This window comes from Hakea prostrata, unplaced genomic scaffold (assembly GCF_041222555.1).
Source record: "Hakea prostrata isolate BN-2017 unplaced genomic scaffold, UWA_Hpros_2 contig_119, whole genome shotgun sequence".
NCBI lineage: Eukaryota > Viridiplantae > Streptophyta > Magnoliopsida > Proteales > Proteaceae > Hakea > Hakea prostrata.
The window spans coordinates 81,596-105,555 of record NW_028291238.1 but is presented as its reverse complement, the minus strand read 5'-3'; the positions used below and the strand labels follow the sequence as shown (position 1 = coordinate 105,555).

At 39.5% G+C, this 23,960-nt stretch overlaps 1 protein-coding gene across 2 annotated transcripts; it reads left to right on the top strand.

Annotated features, from left to right (window-relative positions):
- The first annotated feature begins 14,411 nt into the window (after nt 1-14,411).
- Nucleotides 14,412-18,301, top strand: LOC148998826 (putative receptor-like protein kinase At2g42960). 2 transcript variants are annotated; one of them, XM_089141684.1, is made up of 8 exons: nt 14,415-15,023; nt 15,605-16,343; nt 16,492-16,596; nt 16,783-16,905; nt 17,026-17,196; nt 17,346-17,475; nt 17,618-17,827; nt 17,916-18,301. In XM_089141684.1, exons 2-8 carry the CDS (start codon nt 15,703-15,705, stop codon nt 18,054-18,056), a joined length of 1,521 nt encoding a protein of 506 aa, XP_088997810.1. In that variant the 5' UTR covers nt 14,415-15,023; nt 15,605-15,702; the 3' UTR covers nt 18,057-18,301. The 2 variants fall into 2 exon arrangements, with proteins under 2 accessions (XP_088997811.1, XP_088997810.1); XM_089141685.1 differs by lacking the exons at nt 17,346-17,475; nt 17,618-17,827; nt 17,916-18,301 and having other exon boundaries at nt 14,412-15,023; nt 17,026-17,200.
- Nucleotides 18,302-23,960: the final 5,659 nt, after the last annotated feature.

Here is a 23,960-nt window from a genome sequence, read left to right as displayed (position 1 = left end):
TTGGATCCCGATGATGAAAAGAGAACGACTCATATTGGATCCGAACAACTGGAGGAGTTCAAGTCAGAATTAATGATTTTCCTTCGGGAAAACAAAGATGTATTCGCATGGTCTATTGAAGACATGCCTGGAATAGACCGATGAGTAGCAGAGCACAAGCTTTGGATAGATCCGAAGGCGAAGCCAGTGATCCAGAGGAGAAGAAACTTTTCAATAGAAAAACACAAGGCTATCAAAAGCGAAGTCGAGAAGTTGAAGAATTCAGGGTTCATTGAGCTTACTGAATGCCCAACCTGGTTGGCCAATGTGATAATGGTCAAGAAGGCCAATGGGAGGATGTGTATGACTACACGGACCTCAACAAATCTTGTCCAAAAGACTGCTATCCATTACCTCGAATAGATCTTTTGATAGATGCAACAACAGGGTATGAGACTTTGAGTTTCATGGATGCCTATTCAGGGTACAACTAGATTCTCATGAATCAAGAGAATGAAAAGTTTACTGCTTTCATGACCGATCGTGAAAGTTTCTATTACAAAGTCATGCCATTCGGCATAAAGAACGCTAGAGCAACCTATCAAAGAGCAATGAACAAGATTTTCAAAGACCTGATCGGGAAGAATATGGAGGCTTACGTAGATGATATGTTAGTCAAGAGCGTGGTGCGCTCAGGGCACATTGCTGAGCTTGCAGAGGTACTTTCGGTACTACGAAAATACCAAATGAAGCTGAACCCGAGAAGTGCGCGTTTGGCGTATCTTCAGGGAAGTTCTTGGGTTTCATGGTATCTCAAAGAGGTATAGAGGCTAATCCAGCCAAAATACAAGATTTGATTAACATGGAACCTCCAAAAACCGTTCGAGACGTACAATGCTTCACAGGAAGAGTAGCTGCGCTGAATCGCTTTATCTCGCAGTTTCGGGAGAGAAATGCCTTCCTTTCTTCAAAGCCTTGAAGGATTTAAGGGGAAGCAAGGAGGCACGATGGACGGACAAATGCCAAAAGGCGTTTGAGAATTTGAAAGAAACTCTTGGCAAGCCACCTCTCTTATCCCGATCAAAAAAAGGAGAAACTTTGCAAGTCTATTTGGCCACCTCATCCTCGGCCATAAGCGCAGTTCTCGTTTGGGAGAAGGAAAGAAAGCAATGGCCTATCTATTATGTTAGCCATGTGCTCCTTGATGCAAAAACGCGGTACTCCCAGATTGAGAAGCAGGCTTTGGCCCTTATGATGGCGGCCAGAAAACTGAGACCATACTTCCAGGCACACCCAATAGAGGTATTAACTAATTTTCCCTTGAAAAAAGTTCTTCATAAGCCTGATTTGTCTGAAAGAATGGTGGCATGGTCGGTTGAGCTTGGTGAATTCCAAGTGAATTTTAAGTCTCGTACAGCAATCAAGGCTCAGGCGTTAGCAGATTTTGTGGTGGAAACCACAACTCCAATGGAAGAAGAGACCAAACCGAGTATCCCAACCATGTGGGAGGTATACGTTGATGGTTCAAGTAATAAACACGGAGCTGGAGCGGGTATTCTACTCAAGAGTCCAGCAGATTTTATCATTCGGTACACCTTAAGATTTGCCTTTGAAGCAAGCAACAACGATGTCGAATATGAAGCCTTGATAGCCAGACTCTGTTTGGCGAAGGCCCTGGCAATAGCTCATGTCACTATCTTCAATGATTCGCATCTGATTGTTAATCGGTGCAAGGAAGAGTACGGCGTTAAGGAGCCCCAATTGCAGAAATATCAAGAAATTGTGCGGGCATTACAAAAAGAATTCAAAGATCTGAAGGTGTGCCAGATCCCGAGGAAGGAAAATACAATGGCAGACGAACTCTCAAGATTGGCTAACGCCAAGGAGAAGACGCTCAACTCTTCAGTTTATATAGAGGAATTAGCCCTTCCGAGCAATCAAGAAAAGGAGATATCCTGTATCGAAGCCGAATGCTGCTGGATGGACTAGATCGGAGTATCTTCAGGATGACAAATTACCAGAAGACGCGAAAGAGGCCCGGTTGATTCAGGTACGAGCGTCAAGATTTACTATACAGAACAGAAGGTTGTACCGAAGATCTTATGCTGATCCACTCCTCAGATGCTTGGGCCCCGAAGGATCGAGAATCGCTTTGGCGGAGGTTCATGAAGGGATTTGTGGGGCGCACATAGGCGGTCGGGCCCTAGCTCACAAAATCCTAAGGCTTGGGCTGTACTAGCCAAAGTTACAAGAAGCAACAATGGAGTGTGTCCGCACTTGCAATAATTGTCAAATTCATGCAACATTGTCAAAAAGGCCCACGAAAACCCTAACGTCAATTCGAGATTCTATCCCATTTGCAATGTGGGGAATTGACATTATGGGAAAATTCACCAAAGCATCTGGCAGACAGGAATATCTTATTATGGCAATCGACTATTTTACAAAGTGGGTAGAAGCAAGTGCTCTGGCGACAATCACCGAGAGGAAAGTGGAAAAATTCATTCTGGAATCTGTAATTTACAGATTTGGGATGCCAAAAGTCATTGTTACCGATCACGGAACACAATTTGACAATCCCCAGTTCGAGCAATTCTGCAGCACTTATCAGATCGAGCATCCGAATGTCATCAGTAGCGTATCCACAGAGCAATGACCAGGTGTAAGTCACAAACCGAACATTGCTAGATGGAATAAAGAAGAGACTTGAGTCGAACAAAGCTTTGTGGGTTGAAGAGCTACAAAATGTTCTATGGGCGTATAGAACCATGGTTCGAACCCCCACGGGAGAAACTCCCTTCAAACTGGCTTATGGATCTAAAGCACTAGCACCCGTGGAAATAATGGCGGGGACACTACGAGAAAGAGAGTTTGAGGAAAAAGCGAATGAACAAGGGCTACTAGATAGTCTCGACTTGTTGGATGAAGTCCGAACAAAAGCAATTTCCCGAACTCAGCAATACCAGTGAAGAATAACATCGCACTATAACTCTCGAGTTAAGCGTCGCCAATACCGATCGTGAGATTTAGTTCTAAGGAATACATTGGCTTCAAATCCTTGTCACCAAAAGAAGCTAGATCCCTCATGGGAAGGACCATACATGATAGTCAAGCCAGTCGGTTCAAGAGCATACAAGCTAAAGAACATAGCCACCAGGCATGAACTAGACCGATCGTGGAATGCGAGGCACTTGAAGAAGTATTATCCTTAAAGATTTTCCATTTCCGTTTCTGATGTAGTCTTTCGCTCATTCAATGCAATTTCAAGTTTCAAACAACAAATCTTTTGATTGGGGGCTACCACTACATATTATTATTTGAACGATGATGGTGAATCAAAAGGCTTCGGTTTAAAACCTGAGTGACACCTTCAAGAGGCATGGGTTTAAAACCCGAGTGGACCTCCGAAAGCTTAGAATAATTTTCAGGATTCTCTAAGTAGAGGCATCGGTTTAAAACCCGAGTGACACCTCTGAAAGCTTAGTGGAATTCTTAGGAATCCCTAAGTAGAGGCATCAGTTTAAAACCCGAGTGGGACCTCCCGAAAGCTTAGAAGAATTTTCAGAATTCTCTGAGTAGAGGCATCGGTTTAAAACATGAGTGGGACCTCCGAAAGCTTAGAAGAATTTTCAGGATTCTCTAAGTAGGGGCATCGGATTAAAACCTGAGTGGGACCTCCGAAAGCTTAGAAGAATTTCCAGGATTCTCTAAGTAGAGGCATCAGTTTAAAACCCGAGTGGGACCTCCGAAAGCTTAGTGTAATTCTTAGGAATTCCTAAGTAAAGGCATCGGTTTAAAACCCGAGTGGGACCTCCAAAAGCTTAGAAGAATTTTCAGAATTCTCTAAGTAGAGGCATTGGTTTAAAACCTGAGTGGAACCTCCGAAAGCTTAGAAGAATTTTCAGGATTCTCTAAGTAGGGTCATTGGTTTAAAACCTGAGTGGGACCTCCGAAAGCTTAGAAGAATTTTCAGGATTCTCTAAGTTAAGGCATCCGCTTAAAACCCGACTAAGACCTTCCAAAGCAAAGGCTTTGGTTTCGACTAACTAGGAGGAAAAATTCTAAGGAATTGCTCAAAAGAAGACTACGGTGAGAATCCCGAACAATATCTCCAGTGATCGACAAAATATAAGGATAAAGTCAATTCTTTATTTCCTTAACGACCAGAAGGGGTCAACCTTTACAACATCAAAAAGTTTTCCTCAGAAAGGATACATATGAGACAATAGTTGTGAAGGTCAAATCTTCATTCGGTAAAAAAAGGGTAAATTCTAAGTATCATCATCAGTGATTGAAAAGAGTTTTGTAAGCTTCCATTTGTTGAAGAAAAGTCGGGAAGAAAAACCGAAGCAGCTTCCTCTTTTCAACACAGAGTCAAGAAGAAAAATTTAAGCAGCTCTCATGTGTCGAAACAGAGTTGGGAAGAAAAACCAAAGCAAGATCCCTCGTCCTCGGCGATTGCAAAGAGTTCCGTAAGCTCCCATCTACAAAAGCTTGAGAAAAACTCTGCAATTCTATACCCTTTGTCTAGCTTTTCCAGGGGAGATTGCGAAGAATTCCGTAAGCTTCCCCCAAATAAAAGCAAGAAGAATGAAGAACGAGAGGAACGACGAACTCTAGGCTTCGCCCTCTTTGCCCTTTTCGACAGATACCGAAGCTTGATCTGCAGCTTGGTTGACGTTCGGGGCAGCCTCTCCGTAGAACACGTCCTTGTAAGGGGTCAGAGGAGGAGAATCATCAAGATATAGCAATATATCTGGATCTTCACTAGGAAGATCTTCCAAGTCTTCGGCCCAGTCGGGAAGAGGGAGTTGCAATTCTCCAAATACTTCGGGATGGCAATGCAGCTAGTAAGGAGCCGTGTCAAAGCTTGGATCCTTCTTCAAGATCGACTTCCAGACTTCATTCTGCCCTTCTCGGTAAGCCTGCAAATGATAGATATCCAACAGATCATCAAAAGGCTTACTATGCAAGTATTTGAAGATGCAAGCTCTCCGGACTTCGACAGGAGTATTTTCGGGTAAAAAAGGAGCTGCCAGCCTTTGGAGTTCGGTGGCCTTCGTTCCGGATTCCTTCAGTACTCCCGAGAGCCTCTCAACTTCTTGCTCTAGTCTGCGAATGCTCTCATTAGCAAGGTCCAAGGAAGATGAAAGTTGCCCAATCTCGGTGTTCTTCAACTCTGGCTACTTCCCAGAGCCTGTCCCGAAGGCGTTCATTCTCAACGTCTTTGGCTTTGACTTCCTCACGAAGCTTGGTAAGATCGGACTACAGTCGACCAAGACAGAAAGTTGACTCCACTTGTTTGTGGAAGTTATCAGCAATGCTCCTACAACATTATCACAGTTATTCAGAGAATAAAGATATTCCAAAAAGAAAGTAGATGAAAAGATGACTCACATTACTAATGAGTTCATGAAGGCTTCGTCGGGAACAGCGTTGAAGGCTCTACTCTCAGCGGGCATATGGGCGAAGGTGCACCATTCCAACGCCTTGTCAAATTTGCCCATCACAAAGTCAGACCTCTTCAACGACCAAGCAGGCTTGTACACTTCATCATCAGAACGAGGACGTTTTTTCTTAGAAGCAACGCCCTCGGCTTCCTCAAAAACTACCTGATCCTCCATCATCGGGGTAGGGGCCTCCATGGCCAAGGGAGCCTTGAAGGAAGATGCCAACCTGGCAACAGCTGTAACTTCCGGGATCTGGACGACGGGAGAGGGAGTCATACTTTCCTTTTCAAGCTGAATAGTCATTTTCTCTGAGGAAGATGCTAACGAGTCGACAACTTATGCCTTCAAAATCTGCAAGTTGGAAGAAGGAGCAACGTCTACCTTTCCAGACTCAACAACCTGTTTCTCTGCTGAGGTAGTCTTCTTGGCAGCCTTTGCCCAAACGGCATTCGGGATAAACTTTGGAGGCACTGAAAAGGAAGAACAGGAACCCTTGTCAAAATACAGGACAAAAAACCCTAGGAGTCTCCAAGGCGATCAAGAAGGAAACCTAAAATCCCTAAGTGTTGGTTTTCTCCCAAGCATGCTTAGAAACACTTTTTGACGTCAAGAACAAGGATTCTGATGCCAAAACGACAATTCTGGAGCAACTACCCCAAGTATTCTACTTTGGAGTTTCTCAGGGAAGATAAACCAGAAAATCAAAAAGAAAAGAACGAGAAGAAGGAAGAACTTACTCGTTCAAAGCCTTGCTACAAATCTTCAAGCAACTAGTCTTCGGACAAGAAGTACAAAGGTTGTGAGAAAGATGAAGAAGAAAGTTACAGGCTTCAGGTGTTGCAATGTTCATAAAAACGGAAATGAAGATTCAAAGCACTTCGAAGGAGTTTAAATAACCCACGGAGGTGATGCGAAGAGGCATAACTTAGACAAATCAAGGGCCAAGAAAAAGCGACGGTTCGAGTACCGATTGTCAGATCCAAGATCAACGGCTACAAAATAATGGCTCTTCGAATTCGACATAAATGAGTCAAGACCATCGCATGCTTCCACGTGGAAAGTTGGACACCAGTTACAAAGGAGCGCAGCTCGAGAAACGAACCGTCGCCCAATTGCAATAAATGCGATGGAAAGTTAATATTTCTTGGGAAGGTTAACCCATAAATAATTACAAGAAACATGTTTGGTTTTCTATGGGAGGATCGTGCCGAACACAGCAATCGCAAATGTTAGAAGACAGGAATCGGTCATGAGAGTAAGGAAGCTTCAAGTTTCCCGAAACAGGGCTTCGGGAAACCAAATGAGACCCTCAAACAAAGCATTGGTTTCACCGATGGAGACTTCCAAAAGATGGAGCATCAGTTCAGCACCGAGTGAGACTTCCCAACGACGAGGCATCAGTTCAAACTGAGTAAGGCTTTCGAAGGACGAAGCCTAAACTTGCCCCGAACGCTGTTCTTCGACAAAATTCGACAAGGCTCCGAAGGAAGCTAGAGCTATATCCGATGGAGTCAAGTCATCATATTCTGGATATTCCCAAAAAGGAAATCCCACAAATCAACCATGGCAACAAGTACGAAATTCTTAAAGCAAGGAATTACGATCTATTCATAGATTCATGAAATGGCCATGGGGGGCTAACCCTTACAAAAAAAAAAAAAGAGAAGAACTTTCATTCCGAGGCGCTGGTTGATGAACTGGAGTGGTTGAAGGATCCGCAGCTGAGGCCTGCTCTCGAAGGTTCTGGTTCTCGCCAACCGCCTCAGTATCGGGAAGGGGCGGAGAGTCACTAAGATAGGAATCGAGATCTGGATCGGACGGATAAAGATCGTCATCTTCCTGGGCCCACTGGGGAGGAGGCATCTTAAGCTTCTCAAAAACGTCAGAATGACAAACCTCCTTGAAAGGAGTAGTGTCAAAAGAAGGATCTGCCAAGAGAATGGCCTTCCACACATCATTTTGCCCCTCCCGATAGGCTTGAGTGTTGTAGGGAAGCATCAGTTTGCTGAAGGGAACACTGTTCAAGTATTTCCAAACACAGGCTTTTCGAAGATCCTGGGAAAGGTGTTCGGGCTTGGAGGGAATGACCATCTTCTGAAGGTCTTCCTTTTCTTTAGTTAGAATGTCGATTCTCTTGCCACGTTCAGCAAAGATCCCTTCATGCTACTTCAGCTCACGATTTATGGCTCCAATGCGGCTGTTGGCCAAATCAAGATCCTTTTTTAGACGACCGACCGTGGCATTTTCTTCCTCAAGCGCAGCCACCTCCTTCTTCAATCTGGAAAACTCTAAGTCCGTTAACCTCATCTGGTTTTCATAATATTGAAGTCGAGAGAAGCTGCGACCCACTCGGTTCAGAGCTTCAATTTGCTGGTAAAAATTCTCCACAACAATCCTGAGAAGATGGGAGATTGTCAAAAACAAATAAAATTTTTGTAGGATGCTATGATCAACAAGTTAGTGAACCAGAAAAGTCAATTACCTGGTAGAAGTACAGACAAATGCATCATTGCTGAGTGATTTGAAGGCTTGGTGGTCGGCGGGCATCAGACAAAGAGAACTCCATTCTTAGGCTTTTTCAGGATCCTGCGTAACCCGATCGGAGGTGTCAAAGTCCATTGGGGAACGAAGATCTCCTCCAACCCTTGGATCTTCCTTTGTTTCTTTGGAACGGTGGCATCAGTCGGGTCATGCTTCCTCTTGGTTCGGACAAGAGGAGGGACGACCTCTTCTTCTTCCATAGGCTTCTTTCCTTTTCCCGAGCCTTCAACGATGGGTCTTGGTATCCTTAAGCTCCGGGTGGACAGCTTCGGGGTGGGGGAAGTAGTTTTCTCAGCAGCAGCTCTCTCGGCCTATGTTACCGTTCGAGGGACCTTTTCTCTGCAGCCTCAACTCCCTTGACCCGGATGGCTTCTGGGTTGACTCTTGGAGGCACTGCAAAAAGATGGGAGTTAGATAACTTGACGAAGTGATATGATGATTAGAAAGAACACAAAGATTAGAAAGCTCACGCTTAGCATGCCCCCAGTATTGAAGGATAGCCGTATATTCCATCTCCAAGCCATGAATCTCTTGGAACCATGGAATTAACTTGATCTTTTTGGCAACAGCTTGTTCAGCGTCATTCAGCGAAAGAACGTGGTAAGCCTCATTATAAGAAACAAGCAGATTCCAACCGATCGGGAAGTTCAAATCTTTTTGGGGCACTCGGCAGAAAAAATACCGTTTGCACCACCCTTTATGGTTAGAAGGACAGTACCCCTTGGCCAGGATACTGCCTAACCATCCAAGCTCAGTCTTGTTACGCTTGGATAGGAAAACCCAACCTGGAGGGTTGGATTGAGATAGAGCATAGAAATGTACAAAAAGAGCAAGAAAAGGTTCAATGCTAAGTTCGAAGCATAAACCAAGAAAGCCGACGATATAATGCCAGCTGTTGGGGAGGAGCATTCCGGGACAAATCTCTCAGTGGTTCAAAACAACAGAAAACAAAGGATTGAAAAAGGGAAACCGGACTCCACTTTCCAAAGTATCTAGATACAGCAAAATTCATTAGTAAAATTCGAGTTGGCCCTCTCATCAGAGTTGGGAAGTCGAAGAGAATAGTTGGAAGGAAAATCAAAATAGTTGAATGCCGAAGTCAATTCGGCATCGGTATATTTAGAAACAAAGGAACTTGGGTCTTCTTTGGGTCTGTTAGATTGCGGAGGGGCCTTAACGGCCGCTTTCGAAGTTTTAGATGATCTGGAATAGAGAGGCAGGGTCGGAACCTCAATCTCTTTCTTTTGGCTCACTTCTTCAAACCAAGCATCAGTTATTTTTTGTTCCTCATTATATGATTGCTCGACGGAGACGAGACAAAGTGGTCTCGTCACCGAATCACCCGACGACCGGCATAACGTTAGGGGGAGCCTTCGCGAGGTTTTACCACTTCCCATTATCAAGGAAAGTCTGGTTTGACTTCTAAATCAGAAAGGAAACAAATGCGAAAGTGAAAGGAGTAACTAAAGTAAGCAAAGAAGGCAAGAAAGTTACTAAACTTACTTGTTCACCGAAGTAAAAAGCTTGGAAGCTGGAAGGCAGTTAGGGCTCAGGGATGACAACGACGAGTTTTCGAGATGCAGACGAGAATGAAATTTGAAAAAGCAACAAGCGGTTTTTAAATAAGCCAGCCAATGGGCACATGTATGATTGAGATCAGTTCACATTAACAATTGTGATCGGATGACAATTCGAGAAGGCATGAATGAATCGAATCGAAGCTGACATTTTGAGGAACCGTCATTTTAAGTTAAATGCAATGATGGTTTCCACTGTAACAGGCACGTGGCAACTCCCGCATGAAAGCTGAAGACGTTTGCGTAACTCGAGGAGAACAATGAGCAACATTAAATGTGACTTGACATTTAAGAGAACAAGCAATTTTTAGGATTCCTTGTCCGGTTATCAATTTTGGTTTGAATCAAACCAAGCCCTTGGCATTCCCGAACGCTTGGTCTGGGGGGCTCATGATATGGGAAAAAATATCGTTGAACCGGGTCCATCCTTGGCTCAACCCTCAACCCCGGTCGGGGTGAACCGACCGATTCAGGTTCGAGCGAACCGGGTTTCGAAGATGGCGTGTTAAGGAAGAAACCTTACACGATCAACAGGAAAACACGAGTCCGAGATTCTCGGGATGAATAACCCATCAAAGAGACGGTTATCAACACTCACGAGAGCGGACGATCGTGCCAACTCGGATTACCACGCCCTAGCATCAAGATCGTGCAATCAAGGGAAGTTGTCCATTACCCCACTAACGGGTCTAATTGTCAAGATCTGACGGTCACCAGAAGAAGGCACGTACGAGTTCAATGAACAGGATTAAGAAGGGTAAAATCTATATAAGTCATAACCTACCTACAAAGAAGGTATCTGAATCGTATTCCCAATTATCGTATTCATACTTTAGCTTTGCAACTAGTCAAAGCCTTTGTGATCAGTTCATTAATTGATTTAGCCATCGGAGGTGGACTCCCGACCCCCATGGTCGGGCCACATCTGACGATTGTTTTGCTAGTCATTCTCAAGTGATCTAATGGCTGAGCAGATTTTGGACGCATCAGAACCTAAATCTTTCTTGGTCTCACTGACTCTACATAGGAGGTGGACATGATTGTGATATAAATATATCCATTGTTGATCATGAGATGTGTTTTTAGTGGTGACAGCCTTTTATATAAAGATAGTAAGTTCAAGAAGGTTATGGGTTTGCACCTCCCCCTCCCCCTAAGGCATGTGGCCCCTAGTATGACTAGTTTGATGATGACCAAAAAAAAAAACACTAATGCACCGTTGAAGTTTATTATTTTATAAATATCCCGCATTACCTAACAATATCACCTTGTAGCAAACATTGTTAGTTTAAATAGAAAAAATGTATATTTCCCTTGCTAAATAGTTAAAGAAATTTTAGATGTTGATGTTAGGGTTTAAGCATAAATGTCTCCCTAAGTATCTGGTTTCAAATACTTAAACCATTGCTTCCAGCTAGTATTTATAGAATAGCATTAGGTTCTACTGTCAATCGGACACTCATATAAGGTCCATTACACCACTGGATCGTAATCAATCTGATGACCTATATTAGAATATAAATTAGGTATAACTCAAATACTTCAACAATTGAAATACTTAAGAATTTATTGTTGCTCTTCACCTTCTTACTTTTTTATTATTTTAAAATTCTTTTTTTTCTTCTTGAAAGTCAATGAATGTAGAGGAGCGCAGTTTAGGAATTCTGAAATATCATGGATGTTGAATCACCACTTAATCTCCATTATTCTAACAATAGAAATGTGTTTGATATATAATTTGAAATGAGATGGGAGCCCTATACTTGTCCAAGTAAAGAATTGTGATTCCTTCATGCTCTTCTGCCACATCTTTAGGAGAAGGATCACCTCTGATGAATTATAAATGCTGTGAGTAAAGACGTGTGAAAAGAACAAAATCCTCTAACCATCAAATTGAAGATCCATACTCATTTGAAACATAATGGACACAAACATAATAAATTAAATTCAGAAATACATGAAATATAATGATTTTATGAACCCATGAGGTGGCTATATAATTTACTTTATTTTATTAAATTTATTTATAATAACAAATACATACTTTGATGTAAAGCCATGCTTCTAATCTAAGGGTTTGCCTTTTATCCCCTCCCAAGTTAAAATGACATCCAAGAAAGGAACCTCTCTCTTGCTGTGAACGACCAAAATAATAATAAATAATAAAAAAAAAATAATAATGAATCCCAAACCCATCACGTGGCATCTCTGGTTTCCTTTACTTTCTTTCTTTTAATTTTATTTATTTATATTTTTCAGTCAAGCCAAATGAAGTCTTTGACATCCTTGGAAGTTCCTCCACTGATATTAAAAGTGGTTTAGTTTTGGGTTGGTCAAAATTTTAGTTAAATTAACAATAATAACCTTAAGAGCCGTTGGTAACTTACAATTTTAAATGTTCTTTGTTTCAGTCAAAGTCTTTAATTGACAATAAAAATCTCATAGGGTTGTTTTCTCTTTATTCTCTTGTATCACATCTTTGGAAGATTGCTTTAATTTCTAGCATTGATTAGATGATTCAAAGATTAATTTTTTTTCTAAATATATATATGATTGAAGAGTGCGAGAAAAGCACAATTCTGATCGAGACTTATGGTCAGTTACTACAATAGGAAACAACCAAATAAGATTACGAAGACACTTCACTACTTACACACTTGAATTGCTTAAGAAAATTCTAAAGCAGAAAATACAAAGTACTGGATCCCACTAAATATATATGGTAGATGTTGAGTCATTTCATAATCCCTTATTGTATAGTGGGAATACATTTGATTGTCCAAGAATATGAGGACTCGGTTGGTATGGCAAATGAGTTTTTTTTTTTTTTTTTTTTTTTTCCTTTTCAAAATTTTTATTATTTTATATCCCTATAATTATCGTTAAAATCATAATGATGACCAGGGTTCTCTTTAGATGCTTAATTATCAATTGTAAAACTAATAGTTTAGACGAGTTTATCGATTCATCAGTTCATTTGACATCGGACATGATAAATATTAAGGACGGAAGTTTGGCTCTAGTTGCCTGGAGTTGGCTCACTCTATTTGAGCCTCAATGGGATCTAGGCTTAAAATTCTGACCATGAGTGTCGGGTAGGGTCAAGTGTTTGATCTATGTTGGTCGTGCCTAATTTGATCTTACCACCTTATTTATGACAATAATATGAAATATTGAATTTATTATTATTATTATTATTTTGTTTTTAAGGTTAAGAGTTAGATCACAATTATTATGGCTAAGGTTGTTTGACCTTATCTAATGTAACCTAACCAAGTAAGATTAAAATATAAGTGTGGATTAGGAACAAACTAAGGTATTTTAGGTCAGGGTTAGGATTCTAAAATACCTAGGTCAACCCGAATTCATTAAGTTTTAGAAGCAAAATTTGCACCAATATAAGCTCACCCAATTTGGTATTGTATTTTGGGCAAAAATTTTTTTTGTATTGTATTGATATCAGCCGAATGGGATGCTAATAGTTATTTTGTTTTGCTTCTCATTCTCTTTTGGTAAATGATACCAATAACTAAAACCTTGGAGTACTTGAGGGTGTCAATTTAGTATTGAACTTGTATTTGGTATGGTATTAGTATAGTAACAAATAATTTTACCTTACAACATTTTTGTAGCAAATACCAACGGTACAAGTATGTCATATTGCTAGTGTATCATATTTATTTGGTATAAAACAACTTTAGTATTAGGTATGGTATCAGTCTAGTATGTTTCGTTGTATTATTCTGTCTATATTATTATCGTACCATTATCAAACGATATTGCTTTGTTATATCGATACCATACTGACACGGATAAAACAACACTGAATCGGGTTTGACCACTGTCGGGTCATAGATTCTGGTCGAGCGGTTCAACCATGGTCGAGATTGGCCTAAAGTTCGAACCAGACAATTATGTAGGGAAGAAGGAACCTTACGATTGAGGAGATAAACATGATTCCGTGGAATTCATGATATGTGATCGAGTTATAAGCAGTTACTACCATTATATAGAGCGGACGATCATGTTAATCATAGTAACTGCCATTATCTATGAAAGAATGGTAAAAACCCTACCATTTGACAGTCACCAAGAAGAAGTACAAAAGTATCCAACAGTCAAGGAAGGGAGGTAAATCCTACATAAACTAAAGCCTTACACCCAACAGAGGTATCTGAATCGTTTCCCTCCATTTTATATTGAATTCAAGTTCTGCAACTCATCAAAACTTTGTGATAAGTTCTATTATTAACTTAGCCTTCGGAGGTGGCCTCCTGACCCCACGGTTGGGCTACATCTAACACTGTTTTGCAGGTCATTCCTTAAAAATAAAAAAACTGAGCAGATTTTGGATGCATCACGTACAATATTTATTTGATTCGATATGATATGACACAAATAGTACAATTTTAGTTTTGATTAATGGCTTGCACATAAATTGACACCCTTTAGAACTATTCAAGTATTCAAGGATCATGTCTCCTGTTTGTTATTCGGATCAATGTTGAAGTGATTCCCCATTTAGAGGTGCTCAATATTGGAGAAGACATTAGGAGTATTCAAAACTCCTTTATGTCATGCTCATTTTCTTGTACTTTTAGAACTATTAATATTGTGGTTGATATTCTAGCTGGGAGGGCCTTGTCCTTAGTAAGTTGGACAATTTGACCAATCCTGCTCCTTGATTTGTGTAATTAAGATGATTTATTATTTTCTTGCGCTGCTTTTCGATCAAATATTTACCTACCAGAAAATTTTAGAATAAAATTTAAGATCCTCTGGAGGCGTACATTTTAATAAAGGGTAATTTAGTAAATGAGACTAAGCACCATTCAAGAATCAAGATTTGGGTTTTCCCTTTGCAGTTACTGTTTGGCTACTCTGGGTTGACCTCCCTTTCTCATCTGTCTCTCTCATTTCCTTGCCCAAAGTTTCAGACCTGAATGGTTCAATCTTTTTTGTATTTCTTTCTTTTTTGCATTTTTGAATCTTCTCCTACATTTTCTCTCGCTATAAATGCGGCTGCTGTGTTTCTTTTACTTTTGTTTTACTGTTTCCCTCTCTCTGTGATTAACCTCCATTGCAAATCAAGCTACCTTTCTGGCTTTCCAAGGTTCTTCATTCATCTTCAAAGAACAGACCCACCGGCCATTTCACCAACCTCTTCTTTTCTGGGTTTCTAAAGTTCTGAAAGGAGAAATTACTCTTCTTCTGCATCTATTGCTCCAAGATTGGATTTTTGTCCGGCCTTGGTGTACTTCTCTTTTGTATTTCATTTGGGTTTTGACCCACCTCTGATGCTGAACCCCTGCTTCGAAGCTGTTACTTCTCTGCAAGTTTTCGTTTTTGGATTAGAAAAAGGACCTATTTCTAGTTGAATGTGCCTATCTATGCCTATTAACGCTGATGCTTGAAAAGTTCGATAGTAGACTTGGGTCTCAAGGTGGAAGATCAGGGCTTTAGATCCCCACGAATGGTACTTTTTCTAATTTTTTTGGGTGGATTCACGCAATGCTGTCTAATATTTTTCTCATACTTCTTAGAATTTTGTGTCTTCTTCTTCCCCCACTCTTATTGTTAAAGGAAAGAGTTCTGCGGCGTTTCGGATTTGTCTGTTCTTCCTTTCTGTGTTGAATATATATTATTTTTCTGGCTTGAATGGCAATGAAATTTGCTTGATTGTTGCATGGCTGAAAACCCAAATCAGATTTGTTCTGTGATCGGTTTTTTCTCATGGAACATTGGATTTGAACTTCTTGAAGAGACGTATCAGATTCTCGTTCCTTTTTCCCATTTTTTTAATCTGAATAAATGAGTACTTTGTATCTTCTCACTTTTTCCTGGATTGGAGCGTGGGTATTAATAATGGATAATAAAGTTGCCTCGAATGGGTGGCTTTCTTAGTGGTTCTACCTTGTTTTCCAAGGCATTTCAACATGGGAACAGTATGATTTTACTTATATTCTCAACTCTGAGAACTCGCTAGAAAGTCTAGATCTGTACTGCGCAGAAATATTTTAGAGAGAAATTTATGGTGCCCATTTTTCGCTATTTCAGGTGGTTTGGATCAGTGTCGCAGCTCATGACATTTACTGAACAGATCTCGAGTCCTTCACATAGGCAATTGACTTCTTTCTGTATCTTGATAGTTAAAAATGTCGCCTGAGAGCTCTCTGAACACTTCCTTGTCAAAGAAGTATTTGGGTCTGCAACTATGGGTTTGGATTTGTGTCGCTGTTGGTGCATTCATCTTGTTGGTTTTGTTTGTTCTATCTATATGGGTCACATCTCGGAGGAAATCAAAGACCCTAGACAGGTTCTCACTTTCTCAAATTCCTAGTGTGTCGAAGGAAATCAAAGTTGACAGGGTTGGAGCTCAGAATTTCCATGATCAAGGTGTTGCCCTTACAATCAATGATAATTTAAGTGACAAAGATTCAGAGAAGATGTTAGTTCATTTGGGTATGAGCAAATCTAGTGAGGCAGATAACCTCAGCCAGTGCAGCTCAGTTTATCAGCTTGAGAAAGGTTGTAGTTCACAATCATGGGAAGAAGGAAGTTCTGGGACTGCTCGCAGGCAGCCTTCTTATGGAATTGCATCAGCTTCTCCTTTAGTTGGTCTGCCTGATTTCTCACATCTTGGATGGGGTCACTGGTTTACTCTTAGGGATCTTGAATTCGCAACAAATCGCTTTGCGGTTGAGAATGTTATTGGGGAGGGTGGATATGGTATTGTTTACAAGGGTCGGTTGATGAATGGAACTGAGGTTGCAGTGAAGAAACTCCTTAACAATCTGTAAGAATAATCTTTGGTGCTCTGTGTTCAATTAAAATTGGTTTAACCATTTTATGATTATTCTCTAGCCTTTTTCAATTAAAATTGGTTTAACCATTTATGATTATTCACTAGCCTTTGATTCCTGTTGACTGAATTGGATCTATAGAGGGCAGGCCGAGAAGGAATTCAGGGTTGAAGTGGAAGCTATTGGTCATGTTCGACATAAGAATCTAGTACGCCTTCTAGGATACTGCATGGAGGGTGTTCACAGGTGAGATTTAGTTATGCTTTTCCATTCCTGATGTTTAATTTAACTACGGTGAACCATAGTTAACTTTGTAATCGAGGACAAGTGACTACTACATCTATCATCCCTTTTCATGCTACATATAGACTTGTCTCATACATGCTTTGTTAATATTTCTCATAGTTTTTTTTTTACTGTCACATCATACAGAATGCTTGTGTACGAGTATGTGAACAATGGCAACTTAGAGCAGTGGCTTCATGGAGCTATGCGTCAACACGGCTGCCTTAGTTGGGAATCTCGCATGAAGGTTATCCTTGGGACTGCTAAGGCGTAAGTTCATTTCCCATCTTAATGGCTTCCATGGAATTTCGTTTCCATTAATTTGTCGTGTTTCATGCTCTAAACAATACTCTGATATGGTATTTTGTTTGGGGTAAATGGGTTTCACAGTCTTGCTTATCTGCATGAAGCAATAGAACCAAAAGTTGTACATCGTGACATAAAATCAAGCAATATCTTGATTGATGAAGAATTCAATGCTAAGGTTTCCGACTTTGGATTGGCCAAACTTTTGGGTGCAGGAAAAAGTCATATCACTACCAGAGTAATGGGTACTTTTGGGTGAGTCTACTACATTAATAACTCTTTCCTTTCTCATAGCTTCTTGCATGCTTGGTTTGGTTAATTCTTCTATCTTGTGCCTTGAGATTATTGGAGATGATTTCTGGTCGAATACTGCTAAAGACTGTTTTGTTGTGCATCTACTTAAGGTACGTGGCACCTGAATATGCAAATACAGGCTTGTTAAATGAAAAGAGTGATGTCTACAGTTTTGGTGTACTGCTGCTAGAAGCAGTCACTGGAAGGGATCCTGTGGACTATAGTCGGCCTGCAAATGAGGTATCTTACTGTAAGCTTTATTGGCTACTTAACTTATCCCCTATTTTGGTTTGTGACAAGTCTTACTTGTTGTGAAAAGATACATATATGTTTATTTCTTGCGAGGAAACCTGAAATGTAATGCTACTTGTGCCTGTGGCAGGTCAATCTTGTTGAGTGGCTGAAGATGATGGTGGGCACTAGAAGAGCAGAGGAAGTCGTTGATCCAAACCTTGAACTTAAACCCTCAACCCGAGCACTAAAACGTGCCCTTCTGGTTGCCTTAAGATGTGTGGATCCTGATTCAGAGAAGAGACCCAAAATGGGTCAGGTTGTTCGAATGCTTGAAGCTGATGAATTTCCATCTCGTGAGGTGCTGATTAAATCTTTGCTCTACTTCTTTCTCTGTCAAATGTTGTGGATTAATTTGAAATAATTATACGCATTTTTATCTTTGGCAGGATCGGAGGAACAGAAGGAGCCGAACAATTAGCATGGAAATTGAATCCATGAAGGAGAATTCTGGTTCAAATGACATAGAAGGCAAGGTAGGGGCATCAGAGAGTGATGGTACATCAGAGAGATCTCATAGGAAGACCTAAGCACTCACAAGAAGACCTGAGTGATACACTCACCCCAGATGGGATTTGAGGCTTTCCTTAAATTAAATTGGAAGTCACCTATACAATATAGAGTTTGTTAAAAGAAATGCCTTGATTGAGCAATCAGATTGAGGATTACCCCTTCTGGTATCTTAAAATTGTTATTGCAATGCAGAGCAGATACAGAGCATTGCTCTCTAATCTGGGATTTGTTGCTGTCTGAGAGGGGGTAGAAAGATGGTGCGGCAGGGATAAAACAAGGGGGGAAGAGGGAGGGGGGGGGGTTGGGATTGGGAAGGGAAGAAATTATTGTATAGATATGTTTTTAGTGTTTAATGGGGCTTTCTTTCTTTTGCTATATGATTCTTTTCTTTCTTCCCTCCTGTTTTTTTTTTCTTTGGTGGGGGTGGGTGGGGGGAACTTCTTTTGATCACTTTGTTCTTTCTATCACAATTTAGGCTGGTAAGACTCTTCATTAGTTTTCTTTTTTGGTTAACCTTTTCCTCTCCTGTTTGTGAAGATGATATAATCCTTTAAATCATTCCTTGCTTTCTATTGTCTTTTGTTGTAATGGGTTGGTTTACTTGTGGTAGAATTATGCTTATTCCATTGTCTCCTCCCTTTACCTTTTCTCTATCCATTCTCTATGATTCAAGTTTGCAGAAAATTATTGCTTCCTTCTTTTATTTATTTGCCTTTCTTTCTTTACGCAACAGAGTTAATGGATGGGACCACCCTGAGATCTGAACTTCTGGTGATGATTTGGTATTTCTTTTCTTTTTTCTTTTTTGAAAGTAGGGAGCTTACTGGGTTTATCTTAAGAGTTTGATTCTGGGGTTCCAAACTCTGAAATTTGTGGGAAGTGCAAGTTTTTCTGTGATGACCCACAACAATGCAGCATTGTTGTGGGGTTTGATCTTTTCCATTTTAGTGAGAGAAGGGAAAAAGAAGTTTGTGGGATCCATATGACATCGACTCCTGAGGATCTGCTGATGGTCATGAATTTCAGTGCTGCAGTTAAAGACAAGAAAGAGATGGAACACAACTACCGCACAAAGTGAGAGGAAGTGGGCCATGCAGGGAGGCCCAGAACCGCATAAGATATCCTCTTGCTTTTCTCTCTCTTTCAAGTACTTCCTTCTATTGAGCTGTCAAAATCTATCCTTCACAGTGAGTTTTACTGGATCATGTGCATTTTTTTTTCTTTGAGGTTTCACTCGATGGAAATGGTCTGCTTTTAGCGGAGTCTAGTCATTTACGTCCGGACAGGGCATTTGTGCGTGCATTTAGTTTGCTAACTATCCTGTCCATGGTTACTTAAGTTAGTTGTCGGGTGTCATGGACAATGTATATAGCAGCCATTAGGCTTACGTGGACATAGAGAACTTAAGGCCTTTTACAGGTTGTAAGCTCTTTAAGTCTGTTGATGTTGTCCTCATAGGGGTCACTAAGCTTAATCTTTTAACGTCAAATTTTAAAATTTCGAATTTGATCTCAAAACTGCACGCACTAGGTTTTCCGGTTGTGAATATGAAAGGAGGAAAGATTACAATCTTTGCATCTTTAAACATGAGACAAAATCTGAGAATCATGCAAGAGATAACTTGCATTGTTGCAAGATAATAAAAATTCATCAATTTCACATAATAATGAAATTGGACCATACAAGATAAGCTAAACTAAAATCACTCCAGACCTTAAATTTATTGCTTGAGATTATCGTCGTACCAGAAAGTTCCTCCACAAAATGCAATTGTCTTTAGTGAGTCTATAACGGTCATTATTCGTCATCGTTTTCAGGTATTTTTTAAAAATGTTTGTTTATTTATTTATATCTATTTAATTATTTATGGTTTGGGTGGTCAGTCAGAAACAAGCTTTGGTGGTGACGGCAGTGGTGTCTTTTTCACCCAGAAAGAAAGTAAGAAAGATAGAAAAAGAAATAAAAAGAGGCAATGATGAATTTATGCAAATGACCAGAGGAGAGCTTTTAGATTCTAAGGCTTTATCGCTGCAAACTGCAAACTGCAAACTGCACTGCACTTGCATGCATGTGTAAGCTTTTGAATTCGTTTGACAAATTTGCCAGAAATCAGACAATGTGTATGGGGCCATGGGCCTATTTGGCCAAGCCAGCGCACGTCACTTTACTTGCTCTTACCTTTTTCTTTTCTATGTTTACCCAAAAAAAAAAAAAAAAAAATTAAAAAAACCTTTTTCTTTTCCATGACTCCAACGGGGTACTTGTGGCTAGGGCTGCAATTGAGCCGGGCTGGGCCGGGCTTTTGAAATTTCAAGCCCAGCCCTATATGGTATAATTTGAGCCCATTCCCGCCTTGGCCCTAGTTCAGGGCCAATGATTATTGTCCCTGGCCCTAAGCCCTACAGGGCCAAGCCAAGCCCATTCCCGCCCTAATTGGGTCGGGTCGGGATGGGTTGGCCCTGATTGGCCCTAATTGGACCTATCCTTGGCCCTGTCCCTAGCCCTGATTGGCCCTGGCCCTAATTGGCCTTGTCCCTAGCTTTAATTGGCCATATCTTTGGTCGTAAATATCAAATGTAAGATAGGTAGAAATTAAAATACATATTAAAATAATTAAATACTTAAATTCCAAACTCAGTTCTAGAAAATAAATAGTAAAGATGTCAACAAATAATCCAAAACTTATATTCAATATGTATTTAACTATTTATACCCATTTAGATTTTAGAGAAATAGATAAATCCAAATTTCTAGGGTTTTTTAATTTTGCTATTCGATGAAAATTATGGTTATCATATGTAAACTTGAAGGGAAAAAGAAAAAAGATTTATCTCAATTCTCAATAATTTCTAGCTTCTAAGACAATGGTCAAACTTCATTTCAAATTTTCAATTTGTCTTTCCCCCATGTTTCTCTCTCTCTCTCTCTCTCTCTCTCTCTCTCTCTCTCTCTCTCTCTCTCTCTTTTATTCTTTTTTCCTTTGGTTTTTCTCCGGCAGCAAAGAGTTAAAATTATTCATGAAATAGAATAAGTAGAGAGAAGAATTGTAATTAAATTTAGGCATATTTGAAAGTCAGGTCAATTATAGAGAATGTCACACAAACTCTTTTTGTAAACTTAGAAACATCAGAGATTCAGAATTCAAAAGGAATCTGATAAATGAAAATTTTATCTTCAAAGTCAAGAATTTAAGCCTTAGGTAAGTATATTTTCATTCACAACTGTTCAATAAATTGATATCTTTATTCAATACAAAAAAAATCATATTCAAAACCTTATTAACAAGTAAATCGACGATAATTTAGTACTCAACAAACAAAAAAAAAGTATTTTTTTCATAGTTAAAGAAAATGATGTTTTAGTTACAAACATAGCTATATGTTTTTAATAAATTTTTTTGAAATATCAAAGTAGATTTGTTAGATATTCATGATGAGAAGTTGGGGGTATAGATTTGTTAGATATTAATTCTTTATGTAATAGTTTTTATTATTTATAATATATTATCTCGCCTTAGTCATAAAACAAAATCCATATTTTATTGAACTAAAAATGACGTTGTTGGAAAAATAAAATTACCTTAAAAATAATATAAAAAGTGAATTTATAATCTAATATGATCAAAGTGACTAAATGTCAAAATCAAGACTCATATCAATGTTAGTATGAAGATCATGGTAAAATTATAGTACTGTAGTACATGATCATCGTCAAATTAATATTAAGATTAGAGCCAAAATTAGGGTCAGGATCAGGGCCAAAATCAAATAGATGTTTATTACATTGGTAACGAGGTTATAATTTATTTTTATTAATTTTCTACAAAACATGATCATGTTTCTAAAATTTGACACGTGTCAAGTATCCACCTATATGTATTACAATTAATTCCTCTCCATGTGGGTGGAGGGTCCAGAGTCTTTAGACTCAAATCAAGGCCAGAATCAGGATCAGGATCAGGATCAGGGCTAATATCAGGGCCAAAATCAGGGCTAGGATCAGGGCCAAAATCAAGGCCTGGGTCAGGGCAAAAAATCAGGGACGGGCCGGGATGGGTTGGGCGGGCCAGAGAGTAATCCCAGGCCCGCCCTTGGCCCTAGTTCAGGGCCAGAATATTTTGGCCCTAAGCCGCCCTTAGGGCCAAAATCTTTAGCCCAAGCCCTATTCGGGCTTAGGGCGGGCTTAGGGCGGGTCAGGGCCGCCAGGGCCAAACTTGCACCCCTACTTGTGGCTGCCAAGCTACTATATAAGAGTTTTGTGTAATAGGGGTTAAACTCGGAATAAACCACTATCATGGTAAAAATCATGTAAGCCACTTTTAATATTATAAGACTAAAAATAAAATGATAAATATCACTACCTCCCCTCTTAGCTGAACAAATAGCACTTACACCCCCTCTTAGCTGGATAATATCATTTACCTCCCCTCTTACATAACAAATATATTAAACACTCCCCTCTGTTAACTTTTTCAGTACATACCCTTTTATTTTTATTTTTTATCAAACAATTAAAAAAACCCAAAATAGTAGTATGCTTTTAATTTTATAAACATACCTTGTGTTTTTTTAATTGTTTGATAAAAAATTAAAAAAAAGGGCATGTTGGGCTTTTAATAATTAAAGATAATTTGCGTTTTGGTTTTGGTTTTTAATAACTATTTTAATTGGGGGTAATTTAGTATTTTAACTATTAAGGTGATTACAACTAGCCAAGGGTAGTTTAGGGTTTTAGAAAAATATTTAATGGTAAAAGTTAAATTTAACCGAGAAAGTTAACAGAGGGGGTGTTTGATATATTTGCTAGGTAAGAGGGGAGCTAAGCGACATTATCCAACTAAGAGGGGGTATAAGTGCTATTTGTCCAGCTAAGAGGGGAGGTAAGTGATATTTACCCAAAATAAAATGATTCCCTAATTATTCTTATTTAATACATTTTTATATATTTTTTATAATGGGGGTGAAACTCAGAGTAAATCACTATGTTGTGAATAAATCACCCAAGATCCGATTTGCATTGGTCCAACTGAGACTAACCAATGGTTCAAACCAAATACAGATCAACTCGAAAGCCATATAAGGATTTAATCCTATCCATTAGATTTAAAGCGTTCATTCGATGGCTGGAAGAAGATCTAGTCAATAAAATGAGTCTATAAATAAAGTCTGAAGCATGTACACAAGGTAACACACTCTAATTCACCGAATCTACTTGCACTTTTCCCGCCTTAAGTATTCAAATGCTTCCTAAGCTCCAAGGAGCTCTGCAACCTAAAACCACTCACTGACTTGATCGTCGGAGACAGAGCGTTGATCTAGCTGGTCAGCTCCGTTTCTAACAAATTTGCCAGAAATCAGACAATGTGTATGGGCCTATTTGGCCAAGCCAGTGCACGTCACTTTACCTGCTCTTACCTTTTTCTTTTCCATGACTCCAACGAGGCACGGTTCCTTGTGGCTGCCCAGCTATAAGAGTTTTTTTTTTTTTTATTTTTTATAATAGGGGTGAAACTCGGAATAAAACCACTATTGTGGTGAAAATCATATGTCAACCACTTGTAATATTATCAGACTAAAAATAAAGTGATTCATATCACTTTAAATGGTAAAATGACCTAATTATTCTTATTTAATACCCTTTCAAGTTTTTTTTTTTTTTTTTTTTTTTTTTTTTTTTTTTTTATATATATTTTATATTATAGGGGTGAAACTCGGAGTAAATCAGTGTCATGGTAAAAATTATATGTCAACCACTTTTAAAAATATTATGACTAAACGTAACGTTGCTGGCCATGGAGTTTGTGTTAGAGGATTATCGGAACAGAGCACTCACTCTCCTTTGCTCTCTGGTGGATTGACTCTTGCATACTGCATGTTGCTCTCACTTCTTTTCCTGAGAATGTTGTTGTTGGCGATCTGACA